General features: G+C 53.8%; 11 protein-coding genes across 11 annotated transcripts; 2 read left to right on the top strand and 9 right to left on the bottom strand.

The window, feature by feature from the left end:
- Nucleotides 1–3511: 3511 nt before the first annotated feature.
- Nucleotides 3512–5194, bottom strand: AB675_1807 (uncharacterized protein; the record flags this gene model as incomplete). Its single annotated transcript, XM_018141727.1, has 6 exons — nt 3512–3874; nt 3924–4049; nt 4101–4204; nt 4259–4490; nt 4541–4784; nt 4830–5194. The coding sequence occupies 6 exons, from the start codon at nt 5192–5194 to the stop codon at nt 3512–3514; spliced, it is 1434 nt and encodes a 477-aa protein (XP_018003077.1).
- An 828-nt stretch (nt 5195–6022) lies between these two features.
- AB675_1806 (Hit family protein 1) lies at nt 6023–6652 on the bottom strand (the record flags this gene model as incomplete). The annotated part of the gene is made up of 3 exons (XM_018141726.1): nt 6023–6307; nt 6450–6532; nt 6610–6652. The coding sequence occupies 3 exons, from the start codon at nt 6650–6652 to the stop codon at nt 6023–6025; spliced, it is 411 nt and encodes a 136-aa protein (XP_018003001.1).
- Nucleotides 6653–7211: 559 nt separating this feature from the next.
- AB675_1805 ((R,R)-butanediol dehydrogenase) lies at nt 7212–8541 on the bottom strand (the record flags this gene model as incomplete). Its single annotated transcript, XM_018141725.1, has 3 exons — nt 7212–7340; nt 7424–7528; nt 7597–8541. 3 exons carry the CDS (start codon nt 8539–8541, stop codon nt 7212–7214), a joined length of 1179 nt encoding a protein of 392 aa, XP_018002670.1.
- Nucleotides 8542–9544: 1003 nt separating this feature from the next.
- Nucleotides 9545–10153, top strand: AB675_1804 (putative ankyrin repeat protein YahD; the record flags this gene model as incomplete). Its single annotated transcript, XM_018141724.1, has 1 exon — nt 9545–10153. The coding sequence occupies one exon, from the start codon at nt 9545–9547 to the stop codon at nt 10151–10153; it is 609 nt and encodes a 202-aa protein (XP_018002966.1).
- Nucleotides 10154–11370: 1217 nt separating this feature from the next.
- AB675_1803 (N-acyl-phosphatidylethanolamine-hydrolyzing phospholipase D) lies at nt 11371–12597 on the bottom strand (the record flags this gene model as incomplete). The annotated part of the gene is made up of 1 exon (XM_018141723.1): nt 11371–12597. The coding sequence occupies one exon, from the start codon at nt 12595–12597 to the stop codon at nt 11371–11373; it is 1227 nt and encodes a 408-aa protein (XP_018003029.1).
- Nucleotides 12598–13465: 868 nt separating this feature from the next.
- AB675_1802 (uncharacterized protein) lies at nt 13466–13858 on the top strand (the record flags this gene model as incomplete). Its single annotated transcript, XM_018141722.1, has 1 exon — nt 13466–13858. The coding sequence occupies one exon, from the start codon at nt 13466–13468 to the stop codon at nt 13856–13858; it is 393 nt and encodes a 130-aa protein (XP_018002842.1).
- A 363-nt stretch (nt 13859–14221) lies between these two features.
- Nucleotides 14222–15220, bottom strand: AB675_1801 (uncharacterized protein; the record flags this gene model as incomplete). The annotated part of the gene is made up of 1 exon (XM_018141721.1): nt 14222–15220. One exon carries the CDS (start codon nt 15218–15220, stop codon nt 14222–14224), a length of 999 nt encoding a protein of 332 aa, XP_018002664.1.
- Nucleotides 15221–16813: 1593 nt separating this feature from the next.
- Nucleotides 16814–18412, bottom strand: AB675_1800 (putative feruloyl esterase B-2; the record flags this gene model as incomplete). The annotated part of the gene is made up of 1 exon (XM_018141720.1): nt 16814–18412. The coding sequence occupies one exon, from the start codon at nt 18410–18412 to the stop codon at nt 16814–16816; it is 1599 nt and encodes a 532-aa protein (XP_018002724.1).
- A 1194-nt stretch (nt 18413–19606) lies between these two features.
- AB675_1799 (uncharacterized protein) lies at nt 19607–20404 on the bottom strand (the record flags this gene model as incomplete). The annotated part of the gene is made up of 1 exon (XM_018141717.1): nt 19607–20404. The coding sequence occupies one exon, from the start codon at nt 20402–20404 to the stop codon at nt 19607–19609; it is 798 nt and encodes a 265-aa protein (XP_018002783.1).
- Nucleotides 20405–21026: 622 nt separating this feature from the next.
- AB675_1798 (U1 small nuclear ribonucleoprotein C) lies at nt 21027–21655 on the bottom strand (the record flags this gene model as incomplete). The annotated part of the gene is made up of 2 exons (XM_018141716.1): nt 21027–21352; nt 21403–21655. 2 exons carry the CDS (start codon nt 21653–21655, stop codon nt 21027–21029), a joined length of 579 nt encoding a protein of 192 aa, XP_018002992.1.
- A 794-nt stretch (nt 21656–22449) lies between these two features.
- AB675_1797 (Riboflavin transporter MCH5) lies at nt 22450–23677 on the bottom strand (the record flags this gene model as incomplete). The annotated part of the gene is made up of 3 exons (XM_018141715.1): nt 22450–23298; nt 23334–23614; nt 23662–23677. 3 exons carry the CDS (start codon nt 23675–23677, stop codon nt 22450–22452), a joined length of 1146 nt encoding a protein of 381 aa, XP_018002915.1.
- Between the last annotated feature and the right edge of the window lie 7 nt (nt 23678–23684).

Genomic DNA, 23684 nt, shown 5'->3' with positions numbered 1-23684 from the left:
TCTCCCAGATGTCTTTGGCGACGCTTCAGCATTTGACCAGTGGTTCTCTGGCCAAGACTCAGATCAGGACACCGTTGTACAACAGCTTCACCGTGTTTTGCGACCTTTTCTGTTACGTCGTGTCAAGGCCGATGTGGAGAAGAGTTTACTGCCAAAGAAAGAGCTCAACCTGTATGTTGGCATGTCTGAGATGCAAGTGAAATGGTATCAGAAGATCCTCGAAAAAGATATTGACGCTGTCAATGGTGCTGGCGGTAAGCGGGAATCCAAGACCAGACTTCTCAATATCGTCATGCAGCTGCGAAAATGCTGCAACCACCCATACCTATTTGATGGCGCTGAGCCTGGACCACCGTATACGACTGATGAGCATTTGGTCTACAATTCTGGCAAGATGATCATCCTGGACAAGATCTTGACACGCATGCAGGAGCAGGGAAGTCGAGTACTGATCTTCTCTCAGATGAGTCGTGTCCTTGACATTCTTGAGGATTACTGTGTCTTCCGTGGCCATAAATACTGCCGCATCGATGGCGGTACCGCTCATGAAGACCGTATCGCTGCAATCGACAACTACAATGCTCCTGGCTCGGAGAAGTTCATCTTCCTGCTGACGACCCGTGCAGGAGGTCTCGGCATTAACCTGACATCCGCCGACGTGGTTGTCCTGTACGACAGTGATTGGAATCCTCAAGCTGATTTGCAGGCCATGGATCGAGCTCATCGAATTGGACAAACGAAACAGGTCAAAGTTTTCCGGTTCATTACGGAGCACGCTATCGAGGAGAAGGTCCTAGAACGTGCTGCGCAAAAACTACGGCTCGATCAACTTGTCATTCAACAAGGACGTGCGCAACAACAAGTGAAACAAGCCGCGTCCAAGGACGACCTGCTGAACATGATTCAGCACGGTGCTGAGGAAGTCTTCAAGACCAAGGGCGCTGTTGGTGAGCTTGACGACATCGATGCAATCCTCACACGCGGCGAGCAGCGTACAAACGAACTCAACGCCAAGTATGAAAAACTAGGTATCGACGATCTCCAGAAGTTCTCGTCCGAGAACGCCTACGAGTGGAATGGTCAGGACTTCACCCAGTCGAAGAAAGATAACATTGGCATGAGCTGGATCAACCCTAGCAAGCGTGAGCGCAAGGAACACGACTACTCGTTCGACAAGTACTACCGCAACGCGCTCTCAACCGGCAAGCCAAAAGAGACCGAACCCAAACAGAAGATCCCACGCGCTCCCAAACAAGTCAACATCCACGACTGGCAATTCTTCCCAGCCAATCTCCGCGAGCTGCAAGACAAGGAGACGGCGTTTTACCACAAGGAGATTGGCTTCAAGGCTCCTCTCCCAGAGGACGACCGTTCCGAGAGCGAGCGGCAGGCCGATCAAGAGATCGAACAACAGACTATCGACGATGCCGAACCTCTTACCGAACGCGAGAAGGAGTTGAAGATCGAAATGCAAGGCCAAGGCTTCGGCCACTGGAATCGTCGCGACTTCCAACAATTCGTCAACGGCTCCGGCAAGTACGGTCGCAAGAACTTTGAGTTGATCGCCAAGGAAGTCGACAGCAAGACCATTGAAGAGATCAAGGACTATGCTGCTGCATTCTGGGCCAACTACGATGTCATCGAAGGATATGAGAAGCACATTGCCGCCATCGAGGCTGGTGAGGAGCGTCTACGTAAGACTGAGCACCAGCGCAAGATGTTACGCAAGAAGATGCAGCAGTACCGTGTGCCTTTGCAGCAACTCAAGATCAACTACACTGTCTCCACGACCAACAAGAAGGTGTACACCGAAGAGGAAGACCGCTTCCTGCTGGTCATGCTCGACCGTCATGGTCTCGAATCCGAGAACCTGTACGAGAAGATTCGCGACGAAATCCGCGATTCGCCACTCTTCCGCTTCGACTGGTTCTTCCTCAGCCGCACACCCATCGAGATCGGTCGTCGTTGCACCACACTGCTCAATACTGTTGCGCGTGAATTTGGTGATCCAGACGAGAAGATGACGAATGGTCATGGCAAGAGTCGAGGTCGTGATCGTGACGAGAGCGAGAGTGAAGACGACGAGGACGACGCTCCGCCGGCCAAGAAGAGCAAGAAAGGTGTCAAGGCTGAGAAGGAGAATGGCGTCGTGGTAAGCTCAGCAACCACTTCGAACTCATCGCTATGCTCGTATGCTAACGTGTCATTAACAGAACAAGAAGCTAAAGGGCGTTGCTAACGGTTCGAATGGCAAGAAGCGCAGCAGCAAAGCTGCGACGGCTAGTCCAGCCACGAGCAGAGCCAGAGTGTCGTCTCGACGGTCGAGGGCAAGGGCAAGAAGTCGTCGAAAGGCGGACGCAAGAAGTGATGCTGGTCACCTACAGCACTCGATATTATCTGCCAGATGTGGTGGCGCAGTTGCGACTTGGGCGAGAAGTTGGCGAGCGGCAAAGGTATGCATAAAGAGAGCTTGCATTGATGTCTGGGTCGATTGCATGGCGTTTTTCAGGGCGAGGTTCCCAACGACTGGGATCCGCTTCGAGCTTGGGCTTTCAAAAGTGGTCATGATAGATGGGCTGGGGCCGTGTATCAACATACATCATCATGTGATACGGCAAAGCATGTCTTGGAGCTGAATAACCATTCTGAAGGGAAGCGAGCGGATGATTCTGGGAAGGTGCTCAACATCAGATCCCATGGCTAGCCAAATGAAGCGAATGTCAAACAACGAATCCCATGCATTTGAAGTCTAATCTTCTTGAACACGTATGTGAGGATCCATGGACGTGCCGGTGTAGACAGGGTTTAGCGAAGTAGGCGTTATTGGCATCAGTCGGTCGCTTGCTGCAGGAAGTCCTTAGGAAGGCAGGTGCGATCGCCATGAGTCGGTTGCGCCTGCTGTAGTGGACGGTCCGCAAGGCAGTTGCGATTGCACTCAACCGGTCGCTCATGCTGTCGCAAGGCGCCGTACTGTCGCCCAGTCGCCTGCTCTTTCAGAGGTACATACTCGGCGGTCACAGCCGGCTGCGAGATCTCCCCGCAGCCAGCAAGCAGCTCGATAACTCCACCGCCTCCGGTCATGTCAAAACCTTGTGGGGAGTGCAATGAGACCAGATCAGCAGGCATATACACGTGGTAGTGGCTATGAGGAGGCTCATTGTGGTTGTCAAAACGTGGCGTCGACAAGGTGTCAGACGACATGAGTATACTACGTACGTGACTGAAGTTGCCTCGATTGACTCAATGACCGATTGAGACATACACATGGTCATATATCTGGATCTCATTGCCATATAGTCATCTATCTCGGCCTGGGGCTTTTTGTCTACCGGCGTCAGGAGAAGCCTTGGTCAACCGGCTTATGCTAGACCATAAGTCATCCGGCTTCGGTTTAGACCATTCCTACAGCCAGTCCCTCCCAACCCGGCGCCATCTGGACTATTTGTAAGCTTTGAGCCGTAGTCGCTCCTCAAGTGGGTTGATAACTCTGATGGCTGAGTAACGTGGCCGGTTAGCCTTCCAGCTTCACCCAGTCTTGGCTGGCGTCCGGCGCCTCAGATCCTGCTTCTTTTACCACGTTGTTGGTCGTCGGCGCCTCAGCCCCTGGACTTTTGACAGTGGCGCTGTCCTTCAACACGATGCTGTGTACGGGAGTTTGTGCATCGATCTGAGACGACAACGCTTCAAACTCTGGCCATTCTAGAATCTTCACGAAGGCGTCGTCGTTGCCCTTTCGCAAGAGTGTGGCCAGCTTCGTCTTGAAGAATTTGATTTGTTCAGGCTGATTGGGGTGGTTTCTGAGACTGCTGCCTATCGTGGTAGGAAAGTCAAAGATGTACTGCCCCTTGACCCATGCAGGTGTTGTGCGAGCGCCCTGCCAGGACATCAGTGATTAAAGAATGGTGAAATTCTGATACACTTACACCTGCAAGGCTGACTTCTGTCAGCTCGAAGTTCTGTTGGATCTTCTCGACCGCAGAATAGTCGTATTGGATCGCATCATAATCTCTGGGAAGGACGACCCGGATGCCAACGATCTTAACAGCGTTCTGTAATAAATTGTCAGTACTTCAATGCAAGCCTGATTCGGTGGTTCATACATCATTGACCTCCACGGTCTTCTTGAGTCGTAAAAGCTTTCCTACCAGGACTGAGATGAAGTTGGTGTGATACCCATCAACCACGACCGCCCCGGGCTCTCCGTCTAGTCGTAACGATCAGTATACTCCATTTCCTGTATATGCAAGGATTCTGTTACCAATGTTTGCATCACCGGGCGGCAGCCTCGCCAGTTTATACTCCACGAAAGACTTCGTAGCGTCGGCAGCATTCTTCAATGATGGGCGATAATGGTTGTTGTGGCCGACGCCCTTGTGCTCGTCACCCAGGTCCGATACACCTTTGATGACGCCAAAGGCATGTACCCCGGTGACCTGACAAACTTGCAGAAACGCACTAGCCTCCATCTCGAGTGCGCCAGCATTCCGCAGCTGGTGTAGAGGTCAGTGGGGGAGGGGCCAAACAGGTTCGCACGACATACATAGCTTCGCACACTCTTGAAGACCGCATCAGCGTCAAGACGTACAGAACACCCTGAGATATAGTCTCCATGCTTCCACTCCGTCCGATGATGGTATTTCTGGAGGAACCCGCCCATCGACGAGCTTTGAGCGTCGACTGTCTTGACATCGGCGGCAAACACAGGCTTCTTCGTCTCAGGATCGAGACTCCACTTTCCCTCCTCGTAGTTGATCGCTTTCTCTCCGAAGACAACATCTTCAAGCCTGGAGCAGGATGAATGAGTGACATGCTCATGGGACTTGACTTACTGATAGTCCCTGCCCTTCAGAGCTGCACAGCAGCCGACCATAACGGCGTAGGTCGGCTTCAAAACGGTGAACAAGGAGGCTGCCTCAGCCGCGAAAGATTGGATGCCTTGACGCGACGTGTAGGTGAGGTAGTACGACAATTTGCGATCGTTCTTTTCGTTGGCTTCATCGAGCTCAAAAGTGCTGGTATAGAAATCGTGGCTCGCGAAGGCCTTGGGCAGTTCCGCAACATCCGCACCAGCGATCCTGGTTCGTATTGCCCATCGGTCTTTGACAACTTCAGCCTCATCCGATTTAGCACAAATCACACAGAGTTTGCAAGACCGGAGGGTGCGAAGGTTGTTGATTTGGAGCAGAGTCGCCATGGGCTTCCTGGATGCTGTTGTTGTGAAGCACAAATGTCGGATTGCCAGGGCTTGCAGAGTCAGAAATAGATGGACACAGGAGCTAGAGGGCAGGAACGGCGCGGGCCCAGCACAAAGATAAAGAGCGAAAAAGCATCCTTGAACTGCAGGAAGGGTCCAGATCACAAGTTCCTCGCATAAGGGCTCAGCATGTGTGCTGAAAATTTCGGCCATAGCTGTCAACATGTTTGGGCGGACCAACGCGAGCCATTGGTGTCTTGACGCCCTGAAAACGAGGAAGGCGCTGCACGCCAGAAGATCGAGTAGCCTGACTGCCACCTACCTTCTACACGATCCACCCTGCGGACAGAGGTTTCATCATGCACTATACAGTTGATGTCTCATGAGGTCAGTTCCATCTCTCATACTTCGTGATGAGCATCGCGCTTTGTAGTTGTATAGGTAGCTTGTCAGTCCAGTAAATGACAATCGAGAACAACGACAAGGCATTGTCGTAAGGGTGAAGGGATGGCACAAGTCCCACCAATAGCATAACTTCTTCGTGTTGTCGTCGTGTCGTCTCGTATTCTCGACCCCTCGATCGATGCATTCAGCAATACGGGGCACTGTGCCCGCAGCAAGCCGCTCGTTCGGTCAGGGCTGCTTCCGAGTTGCACTTTTGTCCTAGCATCGGAAACATACGAAGATTCGATCTGCTTCCGGCTCGAAATTGCGGGCGCAAGGTCGAGTTCATCGATACTTTACTCAGCGAAGATGCTTCGGCCCAGCCTCGTCAACATTGTCTGTCCTCCCGTTGCTCTCCCTGGTCCCATCCCAACCCACCAGAGCTCATAGCTTTGCCTGCATCTCCTGATGCAGCTCCTTCAACTTCTCCATGTCCGTCGCTCCCGCAGGCCATCCCACTCCCAAACCCTCCTTCTCATTCGGCTTGGGTATCATGTGGAAATGCACATGGTCGACCTGTTGATGTGCTATCCTCCCATTATTCTGTAGAACGTTGAAGTTCTCGGCGCCGGAGGCGATGGCTAGCTTCTTCACTACTGGGAGGATCTCACTGAGGTGCTCGTCGGGGAGTGTGGTGAGGGTTGGGGCGTGGTGTTTGGGTATTACTAGCTGCGAGGAGCGTCAGTCTGCTACCAGTGGGCTGTTGAGTCGTTCGGGCTGGGGGAGGTCTTGACGGGGGCTGCTGTTGAGGCAGAGGGTGTGGTATTATATGCTGTGGTTGAGTCTTCATGATGGGCGGAGTGGCACGTACAGCATGGCCGCGGCTGAGAGGCTGGATGTCGAGGAAGGCGAAGACGGAGGAGGACTCGAACAGCTTGAGGGAGGGAATCTCTCCTAGTGCGAGCGTGAGTCGTCAGAACCAAGGTGTGTACCCTTGGTAGAAAGAATACTGGATAGCATAGGGTCCGTACCTTTGACGATCTTGCAGAAGATGCAAGCTGCGTTGGTAGACATGATATCACCGGAAGACTGTGCAGCTTCACTGCACAAACCGAAGAGATCAAGAGCTGATCATTCAATGCGCGGGATGGTTGTCTTTGAAGTCGCGGACGATGTCATCGCCCCAACAGCCACGGGCAACCGAATATCCTGCGGGGGAGTACTTTGTCGTGCGGGGCAGACCTGCCAGTGTGATCCGAGACAATGTATTGCTATATATATCGCAGCGCATTTCTTGGCAACTTGGAGTGCGACGAACTATAGCAGAATCCATTTCTTGCCTTTTACCAGAGATGGCCGTGGTTACGCGCAACAAACTCCATTCAAACAATCTTTGGACACTTATTGACCGCTCTTGCGGTTTTCTTTTTCGCGCTTTGGATAACAGACAGGAGGATGTGTCGTCGAGCCTGTCTTTTTGCTTTTTTGCGACGCTTAAAAATCCTGACCCCGGCGCCAAGGGCCTCACTATCTCCAAGCTAATGACCACTGCTTGGGGGTCCTTCTCGCTCTTCTCTGAGACTTCGAGCCTTTCATTGCAAAAATACAGCAAGCTCTCGATCCCGAGCATTGATCAAAGCAGGTCTCTTCTCGGCGTAACGAGGATCTTGATGTGCTTGTCCTTATTGTTCACCAGCTCATCAAATCCACCCACCTTGGCATCTTCCAGAGCGATGCGCGCGGTGACCATGTCTTCGAGACCCTGGTACTTGCCTGATCAGACTTGTTAGCAATGTTGGTCGGACAATCAGACATCCTGAGGAATTATGCAGGGAAGTATCTAACCTTCGGAGAATTCTGCACAGTCTTTGCAAAGTCCTCTTCGTCGTATGCAAGGCTGGCTTTCAGAGTGAGCTCTTTCATCATCCAGTACTGCATTGGCACCGTGAACTGGCACAACGTTCGTGGTCAGCATGCAACACAGACGCGGACCATGTTCCAACGTTGCATGTACTTACTGGCGTCTCCCACCCAGCAACATTCATATACAGCCCCTGCACCTTCAAACTCGCCATCCCGCTCTGCATCCCAGGCCCCACTCCAGCACAATCGAAGACAACGTCGACACCAGCACCACTCGTTAGCTCTTTGCATCGCGCCGGCACGTCTTCCGACTTTGGGTTGAGCACCACATCCACATACTTCCGCACCTGCTTCTGTCGTGTCTCCGTCGGCTCGCTCACAATCAGCTTCTTCACACCCACAACGCGTAGGTCCTGCACGACCGCCAACCCAATCGGTCCACCGCCCAGAATCAGCACATTCAACTCCCCGAAATTCTCAATCCCCGTCGCCTTGACAGCATGCCTCGCCACGGCCAACGGCTCAATCAGCGCCGCATGCTTCAGCACATCTTCTCGATCGGGCAGTGCATAGACCATATCCGCCCTCACACAGACCTTCTCGGACAGCCCTCCGCCTCGGCCGGAGAGGCCATGAAAGCCCCACTTGTCGCAGAGGTGCGTTTTCCTACCGCTGCAGGCGTGTGATGATGGGTTGGGAATGTTAGCGGCGGTGCAGGAGGTGCACGATTGGCAGTTCAGGCGGGGGTCGATCATCACAGGTGTTCCGGGCTTCAGGCCGCCGTTGACTGAGCCGTTGCTGTGGCCGTTGCCATTGACCCCGGTCGTACCATTTGAGGACTCTCTAGGGCCGACTTCGCTTACCCGACCGCAGAACTCATGGCCGAGCGTAACAGGAATGCTCTCGCCCGTCAAAGGGTGAGGGCGTTTCTCAGTCGGGATGACAAGCGGGCCGACAAGGTACTCGTGCAGATCACTGCCGCAAATGCCGCACCATTCGATGTCGATGTTGACATAGCCAGGTGGCGGAGGGGACGCTGGGACGGGCGCAGTGGTAGTGATGCGGATGTCCCGCGCGGCGTGGAACTGGGCGGCGCGCATCGTTCAATGATGTCGGAGCGCAAATCGTATCTGCGGCTGGTATGTGGATGTATAGCACGGCTCAGAGTGTGTGCTTCAATATCGAAGTCGTATATGACCCTGGATCGGGCTCCGTCGACCTCTACTGCTGCGGTGATCTTTATAGTGGTGTAGGTACTGCCGACGGCTTGTGTGACACCACTGAACTTCCTGTAGATCCTGTAGGTTCTGTAGCCGAAGTAGTGTTCTACTTACTCGTTTCGTTGCTTTGCTGGTCGAGGAACTATGACTTGATGGTCTCTTGCCCTTGATCGGTTCAGGATGGCCCGACAGCTGTACGCTATTGGTGGACTTACACTGCTCGAATCCAGGTCGTGCAGGCGAGATGAATCGTTGGTCCTGGACGCGTACATGTTCTCAGGATACGCTCTACCGAGCACAGGCACGGCATCGTGTACGAGTCACGCTGCATTGACTTCCTGCTGCATCGTGCCGATTGCCGCCTCGAGTAGGCGCGGGGAAAGGAAAGTCTAATCTTCGCATTTCATGATTCGCCCCTTCCCATTCAGCATGACTGTTGAATCTGGGGTATGAATGGACAACCGAGGTTCGTTGCCCATGGGGTGCAGACATGTCAAACCCGATGAGTGGGCATGTCAATGATGAAGACGGCGCGCCCCCAAGCCGTTACAAATAAGGCATTGCTTTGCCTTCGCCCTCGCCGTAGACGAGGATGAACCAAAGGACCTACCAGGAGGGGACTGCTATTGGTAGGACTTATAAAGGGACACGGGCTGTCGGGTGTACGCCTCTGCTCGAAGGCCCTTCAAACAGCCAGCAGAAGAAGTCGACTTCCAAGATTCGTAGGATCGAAAACATACCTATTCCAAACGGCCATCGGAATGCTGCTGCTGCAGTACGCCAAGATCGAGACAGCGAGTTTTCCGGACCGGACTTGACCGCAAAGCCCTGGAAAGAAATAGAACATCTGTAACGCAAACATCAGACATATGATACCCCGACAATGACTGCTATAAAAAGGATTATGGACGCGAAAACGCAATTGCTTCAAGCCGCCAGCAATGGAGACGTCGAAATGGTACAGGCGGCGTTGGATGCAGGAGCCGACATCGAAACCCGCGACTCTCATCAACGCACTCCATTATTGCTGGCAGCCTCTGCAAATCATCTCGACGTCGCCAGAGTCCTCGCTACCGCGGGCGCCAGCCCCAACGCTCAGGACACCACATTGGCCAGCGCGTGGCTCGTGACAGGCGTCACCGGGAGCGTCAGTATGATGCGTGCCCTCTTGCCAGCCAAGCCCGATCTGCGTCTGCGGAATCGCTATGGCGGTGTCAGCGTCATCCCGGCGTCTGAACGGGGCCACGTCGATTATGTCCGTGCGGTGTTGGAAGAGACTGACATCGATGTGAACCATGTCAATAATCTGCACTGGACTGCTCTCCTCGAAGCGGTGATTTTGGGAGATGGAGGTCCGAAACACCAAGAAATCGTCAAGGTTCTCCTCGAGCACGGCGCTGATCGGACCATTGCTGACAAGGATGGTGTCACTGCGTTACAACATGCCGAAAGACTTGGGTATTGGTCTATGGTCGATATTCTCAAATCGTAGGTAGTGATGAAGAATATCACTAGCTTCGGTGTGCTCGCGCATGCCCTCAACGCCCAGTGTCAATACGACACAATGGGTCTCACAGCGAGGAGCCTGTGGGTAATTAACCATTTGCTGGCCGGCATGGTTCTTGACAACCAGACTGGACCAAGGTTCGAGGCGGGCCAGGGTATCAAATAAGAAGTCGGCCGCAGCTCACTAAGTACCTGTTGCTAGGTCGCGGCCACAGGCACTTGGACAACCACTTCACTTCGGAGGCCTTCGACCAGTCTTGGCAGAAAGCTGGCATCGGTTTCGAACCACGCATTGAGCAAGCACTCCCATTCATGGCCACTGTCGATCCCATCTAACATCTACGAGCATGGCTTGTCATTGTTAGCAAAACAAAAAGCAATAATGTTGGGGAACCCACGACTTACTGCGTGAGCTCCCCCGAGCGCTTACTCTCGAAATTCTTTCGTTTTTAGCCCAAATTTCGGGCATCTAATTGATAAAGGCATTCTCTCGTGGGAAGGCGATGAGAAGGTAAGTGAGGAGTAACGGCGTTGTCAGGGCGATGTCAGGTTCTAGTGAGGTGGTGACGGACTTGGCAATAACGCGGCCAACAGTCAACAACCGACGTTTTAACTGAGACCGTCGACAAACTTTCCTTCTGGCTGAACAAAGACTGTTGCTGCATCAATTAAGGCCTTGCTCTGGGGACTCAGTGTTGAACATCAACTTCTCAGGCAGGCCCGAAAGTCAAAGCTTCATCGAACACATCGCTCGCAATCGCAAAGATACCTAGGTACTTGCGTTACACAGCATACGCCCTAGCACTCGCGGATTTGGGCGAGGTGGCCGTCCCTGCCGTAGGACGGTACGAGGTGTACTCTCTACGCTCGCCATTGCTTTTACACAATACTTTGCGGGCAATGAGAATCACCTATTCGACGGGGGTAATTTTCGTCGGGGCGAGGAATGCCGTGGTGACCTCCTCACAATGGCAATCATCTGCACTTCTGGATGTCCTTCGTCTTACTGTGCGGAATGGATGAATATAGCAATCAAAGCGACCGCCTGGCGGGAGCGGGCTCAAAGTTATGCGGGTGTGAGAGAGGGAGAGGCATGAGGCGAGCAAGGTTCCATCATCAGCGCCAAGGTCCCAAGACGGCGTCTACATCGTATACTCGTATCCCTTACTACAAAGCACGCATCGTGAGCCGCTCGCTCTATTTCTACATAGTCAAACTCTCCCCAACATCCATCAGCCCAACCTCCCAATCCTCACTCTCCCCTCTCCACCTCAACTTCAGCCTCTCCGCCTCCTCCCTCCACTCCTTCGGCGGCAGCCGCACGTCCTCGTAGTATTGACTCAACCCACCCCTGATCGTACCATAATGCATACCCACGCTGCGCTTCGCCTTGACGTCCCGATGTATGCACATTGAGTCCTCTGCGCTGCAGTGCACTGAGCTCATGAAGTGGCGCGGATGGCATAGGCCGATGGGAAGCAGGGCGAGGGCGAATGGGCCGAGGAGCTCGCCGATTCGGGCGAATGCTGGACAGTTCGGTAGGTTGTCTAGGTCTTCTATGGGGTATGGATCTGGGTGTGAGGGGATCGTGCGATAGCCGGTGTCGCCGGAGAAGTAGATGCTGCTGTGAGAGCCGTCTGGTTTGGGGATGCGGAGGGCAAAGCTGCACCAGAGGTCGCAGTTCTTGTCGAAGGGAGTTCGGGCGGAGGCGTGCTGACAGGGCGTGCAGGTGATGCGGAGGGATGATGAGGCCCTCGATGTGCTTAGTGACGAGATTGAGCTACTGGCGTCGCCTTTGCCCTGCTGAAGCGAGACATCAACCTGGTCCCACCAGTCTGCTTCCCATATCTGGCTTTTCGGGATGCCGAGTGGTGTGAGCCAGCGCGAATTGCCCAGAGCGACACAGAATACCACGTCACGTCCGCGGTGCTTGAAGATAGTGCTCAGAGTTGATGTATCGGCATGGTCGTAGTGGTTGTGGCTGACACAAACCACATCGATCGGCACAGCATCTAGCAGCGCCTCTATCGAACACGGTGTCGGTGTGTACCGCTTGGGTCCCAAGAATGTGACAGGCGATGTACGTTCGGAGAAGACTGGATCAAGTAGCACGTTCACGGCTCGCGACTCGCCAGGTACTGCCACCTGAATCAAGAAAGATGCATGGCCGATCCAGGTCACTTTGAATGAGGAGCGTGCCGAGGGAGGACTGAAATCTGGCTTGAGCACCTGAACGAGTTCGGAGCGATCATCTGGGACAGGAATGTATGGCGGACGGTTTCCAAACCTCGTCTTCAGGAGGTCTAGCGGACTGCCGTGTTGCGCGGGCCACGATGGCCATGGATTCTGGAAGCTGGTGGGAGGGCTGCCTTTGTGATGTGATTTACCGGAAGATGGATCAAGGGCAGGTAGCGGGTGAAGTTGTGGCATCGTTCAAGCAATCTTAGCACTTACAAACTTCCAGCAGCTGCCGGGTGAAGGCCACGCTCGGTGTCAAGCATCTTATGAATAACCCATGCCACCTGCATCCGGCGCCGACGCGAGTAGTGATGATGTCGTTGTTTCGACAGGCCATGGTCGGCAACATTCGGTCCAACGTTCCGCCGAGCCCTTAGATTTACGCTTCGGCGCCGTCTTACGCGCGATCTTTCTCTGATGCTTCTTCCAAGCTCTTTGCAATGGCCGACTTGACATCTGTTAAAATGTCTACCATGTCTGGATGTCAAGAGTTTCTGATGATACTCGCGCCTACGCTGCGCACAACTTCGTACGGAGGCTGATCTCGTGGCGAGATTGGCTGCCGTAATCGAGATATGCCTCATTTAACAGAAAGCAGATGAATGTATTTGTGAAAGCGCCAAAGGTCGTGGATATGCACAATCGTATCTACTGCAACAGCTGGAGGCCTGTTCATCTGCAATGCGACGGAATCGTGCGTCACCTGAGCATACGACAAAAGCCCATACCCTGCCTCGAAGGCACTACCATACGCGACGAACCTCTTCATGAGTAGCGTATCCCACCATTTGGGTCTGCATCAAGCACACGAAAATGTACTGAGCGCCGAGCTAACAGGGCTGCGGCGGGCTTTCGTGGAAAGCGTGGCTTTCAAGTTATTGAAGGACGACCCAAATGCCAAGCTGGTAATCTATCTACATGGTGCAGCAGCGACGCTCGGCTAGGGCTGGCGACCGCAGAGCTATCGGGCCATGTCGGCATCCACATCTAATGTTCGTATGCCGGCGATCGACTATCGTGGCTTTGGGACAAGTACTGGCTGGCCCTCGGAAAACGGCTCATGACCGATGCTCTCACACTGAGCCGTTTTGCCCTTGAGCGGGCGGGCATACCGCCGGATCGCATAGTCGTCTTCGCTCAGTCTATCGGCGCTGCTGTTGCTATGTTACTGTGTCACCAGCTCGCACTGGGTTCACCACCAACACTGTTTGCTGACATGGTGCTTGCGGCGCCCTTCGCAGACGTTGAGCTATTGACTTGGGCGCAGAGGGGTGTCAACAAGTTCATCGTCAACAAGTGGGCGTCGAAAGGCACTCTTGCTTCGTTTAACCGGCATTGTGACGTTGGTCCGAAGTCGAGGGCGACATCTACCCGCAGCAGATACGACATCACTCTCATCCATGCAGAGGATGACTACGATATCCCGTGGGTGCACTCTGACGTCCTCTTCTAGCATGCTGTCAACGCCACAAAGTCTAGCGAGGAACGCACAAGCTTGGAGGCGTTCGAGCCGGAGGTGAGAGGCGCAAAGTAACTCTATGTGAGGGTCGGGAGGTAGAGTGGTCGGGTCGCGAAGGTGTCGTCCGAGAACAGGTAGTCGAGTATGGACTCCATGATCGGCTCATGAGGTACCCAATTGTGAGTGTGGCAATGGCGAAGTGCTTCCAGCGCCGGCTATCCTAGGATGCAGGAGTTGGGCCAAGCATTTACAGCGGATCATATCAAATTCTGAAGCACTTGAGATACTTCAAGGCCTCGCATCATGCTGCATTGCGCTTTCTGCCCTTCCGATGGTAAGCACACATTGATCGGGGCTTTATCTGACCTCGTCCGCAGGAACATCGTGCTGAAGCGACAGAGGCGAGCAGAAATCCGATCCTTCAAAGCAGGCCAGTGCGTCATAGACTGCCGTACTAATAAAAGCGTCCGCACCCAGGTGATCGACTTCCATAGAGTCTCCGCCGAACTCAAAGCCTGTGTCAGTTACACAGAGGGCCAAAGCAGCGCCGTTGCCTCTATCAGCCTCCTCTGGTATGTTTGCGGCCGTTACGAACGCGCCGGCAACGTCGGGAAGCAGTTCGTCTGACACCTCGTCTAGCACGCCTTCACTTTCGAAATCTTCGAGCGAGCCCAGAGCTCCATCATGTTCTGCATGCGACTCGTCGCTGCCAATGTCTGAACACACATCCGGAAAACGCCGGTGTAGGACCACATCGCCTTCCTCATCGACGTACCACTCAACTGTCCTACCATATGAATACGTCCCGCCGATCCTACCATCACAACTTCCTAGCAACTGCTTCACGACCGTGATCGCCGTGGTCGACAGAGTCCTCGAGACATTGTAGGTCGCATCTTGCTCGTCACTTGCATCACCATCGCGTTGCTCCCGCTGCTCCCATACTTCGCTGGTGACATCCCAAAACGGCTCATGCCGCGTCAATCCAGTCTCATCACCCAAGACTCCGGCTGACCAATTCAGAGCCCAAGAAATGCGACACAGCCCACCAATGACCGTACGTGGTAGGTTGCGCAGAATTGCCAGGCTCGGGGACTCGATCTGGAGGTAGCATAGCAATTTTCGGCAGATCTCTAGACTGATTACGTAGTTCTCGATGAAGAACGCCTTGTATTGCCATAAGATGTGCTGATAGCCGTTATCATTATCTCCAAGCTCCACATTGACGAGAAAATCCGCAACGTAGTACAGTCCCTTACAACGATCCAAGTAGTCCTCGAATGTGCTGCTGTCAAGATAATTTATACGCAGAGGTCCTCCCGTCCAGCACCGTTGTGAACTGTGCGCCAACTTCATCTTTGATCGGTGTCGCGCTAACGAAGCGTGTGGGTGCGAGTCTGGGCTCGAAGGTGCTGCGGTAGAAGCTTGATTGAAGTGGCATGCATGGTCTGAAATGATTTCCTCGTCGGCTGTGTCCCACTTGGTCGCCGCTCTCGATCGAATAACAAGCTGATGGGAGTCTTTAGTGTCCTCCTGCCCTGAGAAGCAGACCTTGCGCCTCTGGTGTCGAACCATCAATCGTTTCTCCTTGAAGACGAGGCCGCAAGGCGCACACACAAAGAGCTCTGCATGACCATGAGCCTTCCTATCATGTCGCTGGAGCTCATCCCGTCGCGAATAGCTCTTTGTGCACGTAAAACACGAGAAACGCGACCCATTGTGAGCGCTTGCAACATGGTCTTGAAGTCGGACAGGCTGAGTAAAAGTCCGGTCACAACTCGAATGCGGGCAGTAGAGCGTTGGGCCCATGTCGTGACCGTTAGGCAGAGGATCGAAATATCTCTGACTTGAGCACTCATTAGAAAATTGCTGGCAGTGAGCAGGAATACCGAGGTAGGGAGAGGAAAGGTACGAGTTCGAAATTTGTATTCACGACTTCTTCGACATCGCCAGGCTCGCGCCTCGGACTTTCTGGTTGTGACAGCGTGCCGGCACGGTGGCTGCGCCTCACCTGAGCACTGATGTGCTGCCAATTGGCAGGGAGCGGGTCCACCTCGTGTTGCCTGCATCAGGCTACGTGATCGACAGGGTGGCTGATCCGGTTTCGCCAATCGCCTTCCTTTCCCATAGGTGGGGTCCTGCACGATGAAGCATTGGACATGCGTTGTTGGTGAAGAGTGCAGAGCGCGTGCTGTGCCTCTGTTCTTGCAACCTGGGGCCAACTTTTGTGGCTACTGCCTCTGTGTCGCGAGAGCCGGCACGCTAATCAAACTGAGGACGACGCCGACGATGAACAGGCCGGCAGTACTTAGATGAGAGCCAGGCATCTGTCAGTCCCGCAATCTCACCCCTGGGCTTCGCGCAGCTGGCGTGCCGGCACCCATCGTTGGCTATAATATGCGCCTATCTCGAGACGCCTGAAAGGGCTTGAGAAGCTGTCATGCCGGCACTCACAGATGGAGCTCCCAACATGCCCTGTAAAGACCATTGAGGAGCCACCGTGCCGGCACTCTTGACTGTAGAGTCCAAATCTCAGGCGTGGACCACAAATACTGTAGCAATATAAAAGCACACGATGTGACCTTTTACGATCCTCTGGCTGCGAAAGTCTGCTTGACCACCGAAATCTGATCAGGGCAGTCGCGACGCCCAGCGCTACCCACCAACTCAGCGCAATAGCCTCGTCAGTAAAATGGACGAAGAAACCTTCTGGACCATCATATTCGGCCTCATAGCGACAGTGATTGGTCTTGTGTCGATATGGCAGAATTCCCGCCTCATGGAGATCAATGCGCGCGGTGAGTGAATTCAACATTCCAGCCACACTGACTTCACGTTGACCTGGGCTCAAAGAAGGCACAAGGACTCGCCCAAGAGTGTGGTATGCGTAACAGAGGCTCAGCAGGCGTCAATTGATAGTCCTTGGATAGTACGGAAGTAAGAGCCAGATCACCGACATGTCCACGAATCAGCCGAACTCGCATTACCGCCCAAATACGTCTCCCTTAACGGATATCGACAGTGCCTCCTCGTCAGCGCCACGCCCAGACTCGCCGTGTCGTTGACAAACTTCGTACCCAAGATCTCATCAGGTGCCTGATCCTTCTCGACCCACTGCACCAAGGCAGCAAGCACATTAGACTCCGGATCATACTTCGGTGACACACCTTTTGCTCCAGCAGCGTTCTGCCCGATCTGCCACGCACCGATCCCACCGGAGCAGTGCGCCATGCCAGAGACGACGAAGAAGCGGGTGAAGTTATCAAGGTCGGCTGAAGTAGCGTCCATAGATGTAGAAAGATAATTGTACCATCGCTGCGTATCGAAATGAGTTATCTGATTGTCCGATCCACCTTGGTAGATCAGTAACTTGCCACCCGCGTCGCGGAATGGCGACAGATCGGATGGCCACGTGCGTGCATTTCCAGGATTGATCTTCTCTGCTACATCGGCATCGGCGATGCTCCAGGAGTCGGGCGACCATGACGGGTCGGAGAAAACCGCATAACGGAACCAATCGACGCTGTACGGAAACGGTGTACCAGCCAGAAGGCGGTCTACAGCTTGCAGCTCGGCGCCAGGAGAGAGGCCAGGATAGATTAATTGTCCAGATGTGCCGTATAGAGGACTGTAGACTCTCCGTACGGCTTCCACTTGCTTCGGGCTCAGGCAATCAGTCGTGTTGTCTCCACTGCAAAGCAGAGCTTCAGGACGGAAGATCGCTGCACAGAGACTGGGATCTGCGAGAATGCCATCATCTACGCCATCAAGCATGTCGCACTGTCGAAGAATCTCATCATGGATCAGGCCAGTCCATGCATCCTTCGTGATGAACCCGGTGCTGTTCGCCGGTCCAGTGATGTTATAGAAGCTTGCTCGCCATGTCGACATGTAGTTGAAGTTGAGCGCCGGCGCACCAATCACCACACCATCGTAGTCCTCCGGGTAGAGACTTGCAGCTTGCATGCCCTGCCTGCCACCTCCAGAGCAGCCAAGATAGTAGCTCTTGTTTGCCGGATTCCCATAGAAAGCTTCAATCAGTGTCTTCGCAGCCTCAGTGGCGTTGTGTAGAGCTCGGTAGGAAAAGTCTATGATGACGTCCTCGTTGTTGAGAAATGCTTCGCCTCCAGTTCCGTTGTGGCCGTTGTTCGTGCCTGTGACAGCAAAGCCATGGCTGAGACCGTACGCCATGTCCTCATACTTGATGCAGCCGTCGATACCACCATTGCCGGTAGCCATGTACCTGCCACTCCAGGTAGTCGTGTTCGGCAGAATCATTTCGTATATGAATGACGAGCGATTGCTGGTAGGTATAGTAAGCGCAAACCGGCATGCTTCAGCGGTGAAGGTCTGATTGTATCTGCTGCAGGATGGGTCTATTCCTGGCAGAAGTATCGTCGTGTTGGCGGGCAGATATTCATGGAGGCGAAGAGTGGCGTTGTTGAGGTGACTGGTCGGATCGAATGCACGGCATGCTGCTTCGAATGAGCTATCAGCGTATGCCAGGCACATGGGCTGTAGGAACAAGAACCAGCGTGACGACTTCATCTTGCTGTACAGTGGAGGAGGCTCTCACAATGGAAGCAGACTTGCTCAATTCGTGAGGGTACTCGCCACTCGACAACTGAAAGTAATGTCGTAGGTATTCATGGGGAACCATGGGGAAGCTCGTATTGCCCCGCCCAACGCTAAATCAGGCAAAATCCAAGCCAGACCCCTGGTTTGGGGTGTCGCATTCTGTCGCCGAGGCTCAACTCGGCGCGGTCGGTCACAATGCCGGTCATCGGTCTCGCGTCAAGCATTCAATCCATGTCGAGAATCGTCGTGACCTCCATCGACCTGACTGCTAACCTCGGCCTTATCGGTAGGCATATCGGGATGCTCGAGATGCTGTAGAGAGATGGAAGAGAGAAACATGCCTGCGAAGGTAGCCGCATTTCGCATTAGAATGTGACGTAATGCCTTCTGGAGCGGCATCACTGGTACTCAAGTCGAAGTATCCGACGACATCGCCTACGCATGAAGGTTGAACAATCGCATGATCGCAAGGGTTTCTGGGCCGAGAACAAACCACGAGCGTCCATAGCTAAGGTACTTATATATGGACTACGCTCGCGGCATTGTGCGGCGGAAATGCATCCGATGACTTGACCCATCGACACGAATCACTGCGACTGCCCAGACCTAACCGACTCGCTCTCGTGATCGCCAGCTCGAACGATGAACTTTCTCTTGACCTCGCACTACAGCACCCGCCTTCCTAACAGACACCAAATGGTGCAAATGGTAACGGTGCTCATATATCTGGGCGTGCATGCCATGGCAACTCGGAGGGAACACCTGGCGGCTGGAGATCAAGGTCAGCAGGGCTGGACTAGTGGTCAAATGAGCAGAGAAAGTGGTAGCCGTCTGGAAGATTCAGAGTGCAAAGGGCAATGCAATTCAATTGACTGCTGTAGGATTTCCACTTGTTGCTGGAGCACACCGGGACCTGGACTGACATGTTCTCTCACGAGGCACGATGCACTACCGGCGTGGTTCCGGCTACGCAATTCCTCACATACCCTTCACGTGAGTGCATCTCAGTCTAGTATCCATCCTGCTACCCGCCTGGCAGCACGACAACCTGCAAGTTCGTTGTCATCCAGTATGCAATTTTGACGCCTCACGCGCGTGCCTGCTTGCCGCCCGAGTATTGCACACCCTGCAGATCTCAGAAGTTGTAGCTTCTGACCAGCGTAGTCATGAATTGGACGATGCGCTTGCTTGGTTGGACTTATCTGGTAGTGGCTTGGAGGATCTGCCTGGGTGGCAGTTGAAGTAGCTCAGCCAAGTTGGGAGTCGAAGACTTGGCGAGTTCGGTAGCGAGCTTGACCGTGACGGCGACCACTCTTCTTCCGGGGATGCTTTTGTGCTCATGAGCTTCAGATTGTCCATTGGGCCCCAACTCTTGACCACCTCGACTTTCGCCATCCTGCGCTCTGTCAAGATCTTTTCAGGTGCGGTTTTGCCTGGACCGCCGGCTTCGAACCATAATTGCTCTTTTCCAGGCTCCACATGAACGAAGCCCGATCGTCGTCGACCTGTAGCTAATCTGGCTCGTTTCTTCTCGGCATGTTTAGCAGCTCTCTGGGCCTTCCGATGGGTCCTTGCAAGGTGTCGAGCTTCGCGTCGCTCCTCGCGGGTCTGTCTATCGCGAGCAGACTGTTCTTCGGCATCTCCGGTTTGGGCCGGTATGCGGCCGATGAGGCGATCTTTGGAATGATTGGTATGGTCCGAACGCGGCGAAGGTCCTCCAGGATCGGCTGGAGATGTATCATGTGAAGGAGCTCGCGCCTGGGACGAGTTCGTCGACGTCCTCGAGCTCTTGTCAAGGTTTGCCGGTGTAGATGCCTTCTCGTGTGATAGGTTCGTTGTGCTGACGGCAGAAGCTTCGTGATTGTTTGTTGAGGCAACATCTCGTTGTGCGGGACCTGCGGCGTCAGATTGTAGGCGGAGAGTCTGCAAATTCGTCACCTCGATCAACTTCGGTGAGGTCATGCTCGAAACGGCTGTATGGGCGTAGAGTATCAGACTGTAGTCGCGGTCGAGTTCAGTCGAGTTCTCAGGGCGGCTTCACGGCGTTTGCGGACGACGCCGAGGATGTAGTTGATGAGAAGAGCGAGACAGATAACGATGGCAAAGGGTATGACGAACGATAATTCTAGGAGGGCGTAACTGTTATCGGACTGGTCTTCGGACATATGTCAGTCGGTCATGCATAGGTGATGACGTGATAAAGCGTTGCAGGACTATCGATATTTGGATGACACGGCTGTCCAGAATTGATGGTGCCGATCAAGGTGTCTGTAGTTGTGGACAGGCGCACCTTGCGACTGCCTTTTGTTCATCGAGTAAGGTTTGATGGTCGCACTTTCCAGTTTCCTTGGCCGCCGCGGGCGACCTCTGGCTGCATGGACGTCCCAGCTGTGTGTTGTTTGAAGGAGTTATATCTACGGCTTTTCCGGACCCCGGAAGACATCATAGCGTCCGCTAGCCTGAATCCGAAATCTTTCTTCGTGGACCGTCTTTCTGTTGCCCTCTGAAGCCGCTCAGTTGTGTAAAAGTCGTCGGGTGACGCATGCAAGTGCTTTGACCCGTGGACGCCAGATCTATCTTGCCCCTAACGACGATCATTCACTCCAGGTGGTGGCGGTGCCATATTGTAGCCAGGTGGGCCTCCTCCTGGCGGACCACCTTGCGGACCACCAGGGAACCCACCACCAGGCGGACCTCCCTGACCAAAACCAGGCGCACCCGGAGGCGGGAAAGGAGGGAACCCATTCGGCATGCCACCTGGTGGAGGAAACTGTACACCTTGTGGTAGATTCGGAGGAGGTTGACCGTTTGGTGAAAAGGGAGGGAATGCCATGCCTCTGCCTGCGCCGCCAGGAGGTGGACCTTGACCTGGCATCATTCCGAAGGGTGGAGGAGGCATGCCTGGCATTCCTAATTGTAGTCAGTATACAACACTTCGTCGTTTCGTTCAGTGCACTCACCAGGAAAGCCATGCGGCGGACCAAAGCCTCCAGGCCCACCAGGTTGATGCATAGGCGCGGGCTGTGGGAGGCCTTCGGCAGTGTATGAGCTTGCTATTGAGTCTATGACCGACTGTGTCTTCTCGTGTCCGATCTGTTGGTAGTACTCGACGACGTTACGGATGTGGTTGCGGCCACTGTTGTGGGCTTTGCGCACAGACATCGAGTCGTGTGTAAGGTAGACATCGCAGTACTCGCAGAAGAAGCGCGGCATGTCGTCGGGGGTTGACGAAGCTTCTATGCGATCAAGGTGGGCTCTATGCGAACGAGATGGGCAGCAGGCGATAGTAATAAATGGTGGACGCAGAATAATTTGAACATGAAGTTGACGTGTTCGCGTAGGCGGATAATAAATCCGTTGATTATCGCCCCTTATCTCCGGGCACAGTCTGTGGCGAACGAAGGTCCCGAGCAGGGCGCTGAAGTTGAATTCTTTTAGTTGCGGATCAAGTGGGGAGACGTTGAGTTGAGCCTCACGTGCGAGGTAACCAAAAGGACGATCTGCATCGGGTTTTTCTTGCTAGGGACGCCGCCAAGCAGGAAGTACGACTTTGTAAGTAGCGATAACATAGGTAGGTAGGCAGCCTGCTGGATCGCTCTAAACATCCGACCTGCTCCTGACCTAAACGTTTGCAGTGGACGAGTTCTTGCGTACTGTAGCTGGCTACGCCACCAGCGGATGGTGTTTGTAAGTCGAGTACACCGACTGTGGCGCCTCCACCCTTCTCCGTTCAAGATTCGGTTAGTCAGATGGAAGACTGGACGGCGTGAGGAGGCCGTGGATGTTACTACAAAGAAGTGACGGATTGGCCATACACTTGAACACGACCGACGAGACTACAAGCGATCGAAGGTCTCGGCGCCGCAATGCGCCTCCGCACCGCCGTCTCAGTCCCTTTGATGAGCGTCAGACATTCATCAGAAATGGGATCCAGTGATCCTCCATGGCTTGACATCTACCCGATGACATGGATACGAGCCATGATACATGGGTCTGAATCCAAATCTTCAGAACTTAGCGTTCAATTTCCATCCAACACGATAGATTCGCACGGACAAGATGAACATCGAGCCGACGATTAATAAGGTACCAGCAAAGATCTTGGGCCCCAGCCAGCCAGTCGACAGTTCAAGGATAGCACCGTTAATTGGATTGGTGGTAAGTCCAGCAAGGGAGGCAACAGCAAAGACGAGGCCGTTGCGGAAACCAATCTCAGGCAAAGGCGAGACTTTTGCAATCGCAGGTGTGACCAGCGATATGTATGCGCCGGAGCTGAACCCAAACAAGGCTGCAAAGGCGATCAGACCGTTCTGAGTGTTGCATGGGATCCAGAGAGCAAGAACCCATATTCCGGACACCGTTCCGACAAGGCTGTAGACATTGTACATGCCTAGTCTGTCGCCAATGATGCCAGCGCTCAAGCGACCGAATAGACTCCCTGCATTGAGAATGGGGATGAGGTACTGGACCAGATTGGGATTGACGCCGGCCTGAAGTGCCTGCACTGGCAGATAATTCATGGGAACGAAACTGCCGAAGGTGAGGAAAAAGAACCCGAGCACACAGCCGACGAATGCCGGCTCGCGGAATGGTTGGAGCAATTGGGCTCCTGTGATGTTGTGAGGGCGTGGCGGCACTCTCGACTTCACGGTCAGACACGTGATGAGCAACAAAGCCAGCAGCAGGAATCCACAGATCCTCATCGCCCAGCCATACCCAAGCTCCTTGATAAGATGTGTGACCATGATTGGGAAGACGACGCCGCCAACACTTGATCCAGTGAAGATCAGGCCAAACGCCGCTCCTCGTTTCTGGTCGAACCATCCGACAGCGGCGCCGAGAGCTGTATGCGTTAACTGAAGTCTCACAGGAAGCGTGACTGTTGCCTTACATGGCTGAAGTAGGCTGAGACACCAATGCCCGAGCATATTCCCTGTGCGAGGAGAATCTGGTAGTACTCTGTACTAATGGAAGCCATCATGACACCGAAGACATGCATTAGACTTCCACCAAGGATAAGCCACCGCGGACCAAACTTGTCATAAAGCCTTCCAACAATCGGGCCCATGCCGAGGATGAAGAAAATCTCTAGCGAAGGGATCCATGCGATGGTGCTCGAAGAGTATCGCCTCAGAAGATCAGTCTGGTAGTACTCCTGGAAGACTCCCACACCTGAAAGATCAGCTCAGACTTGCCCTGGTCTGTGAGAGAAGACTTACTGTTGATCCAGCCCATACTGCAG

Source organism: Cyphellophora attinorum, assembly GCF_001299255.1.
Source record: "Cyphellophora attinorum strain CBS 131958 chromosome Unknown Contig6, whole genome shotgun sequence".
Classification (NCBI taxonomy): Eukaryota; Fungi; Ascomycota; class Eurotiomycetes; order Chaetothyriales; family Cyphellophoraceae; genus Cyphellophora; species Cyphellophora attinorum.
This window is presented reverse-complemented; position numbering and strand designations above follow the sequence as displayed.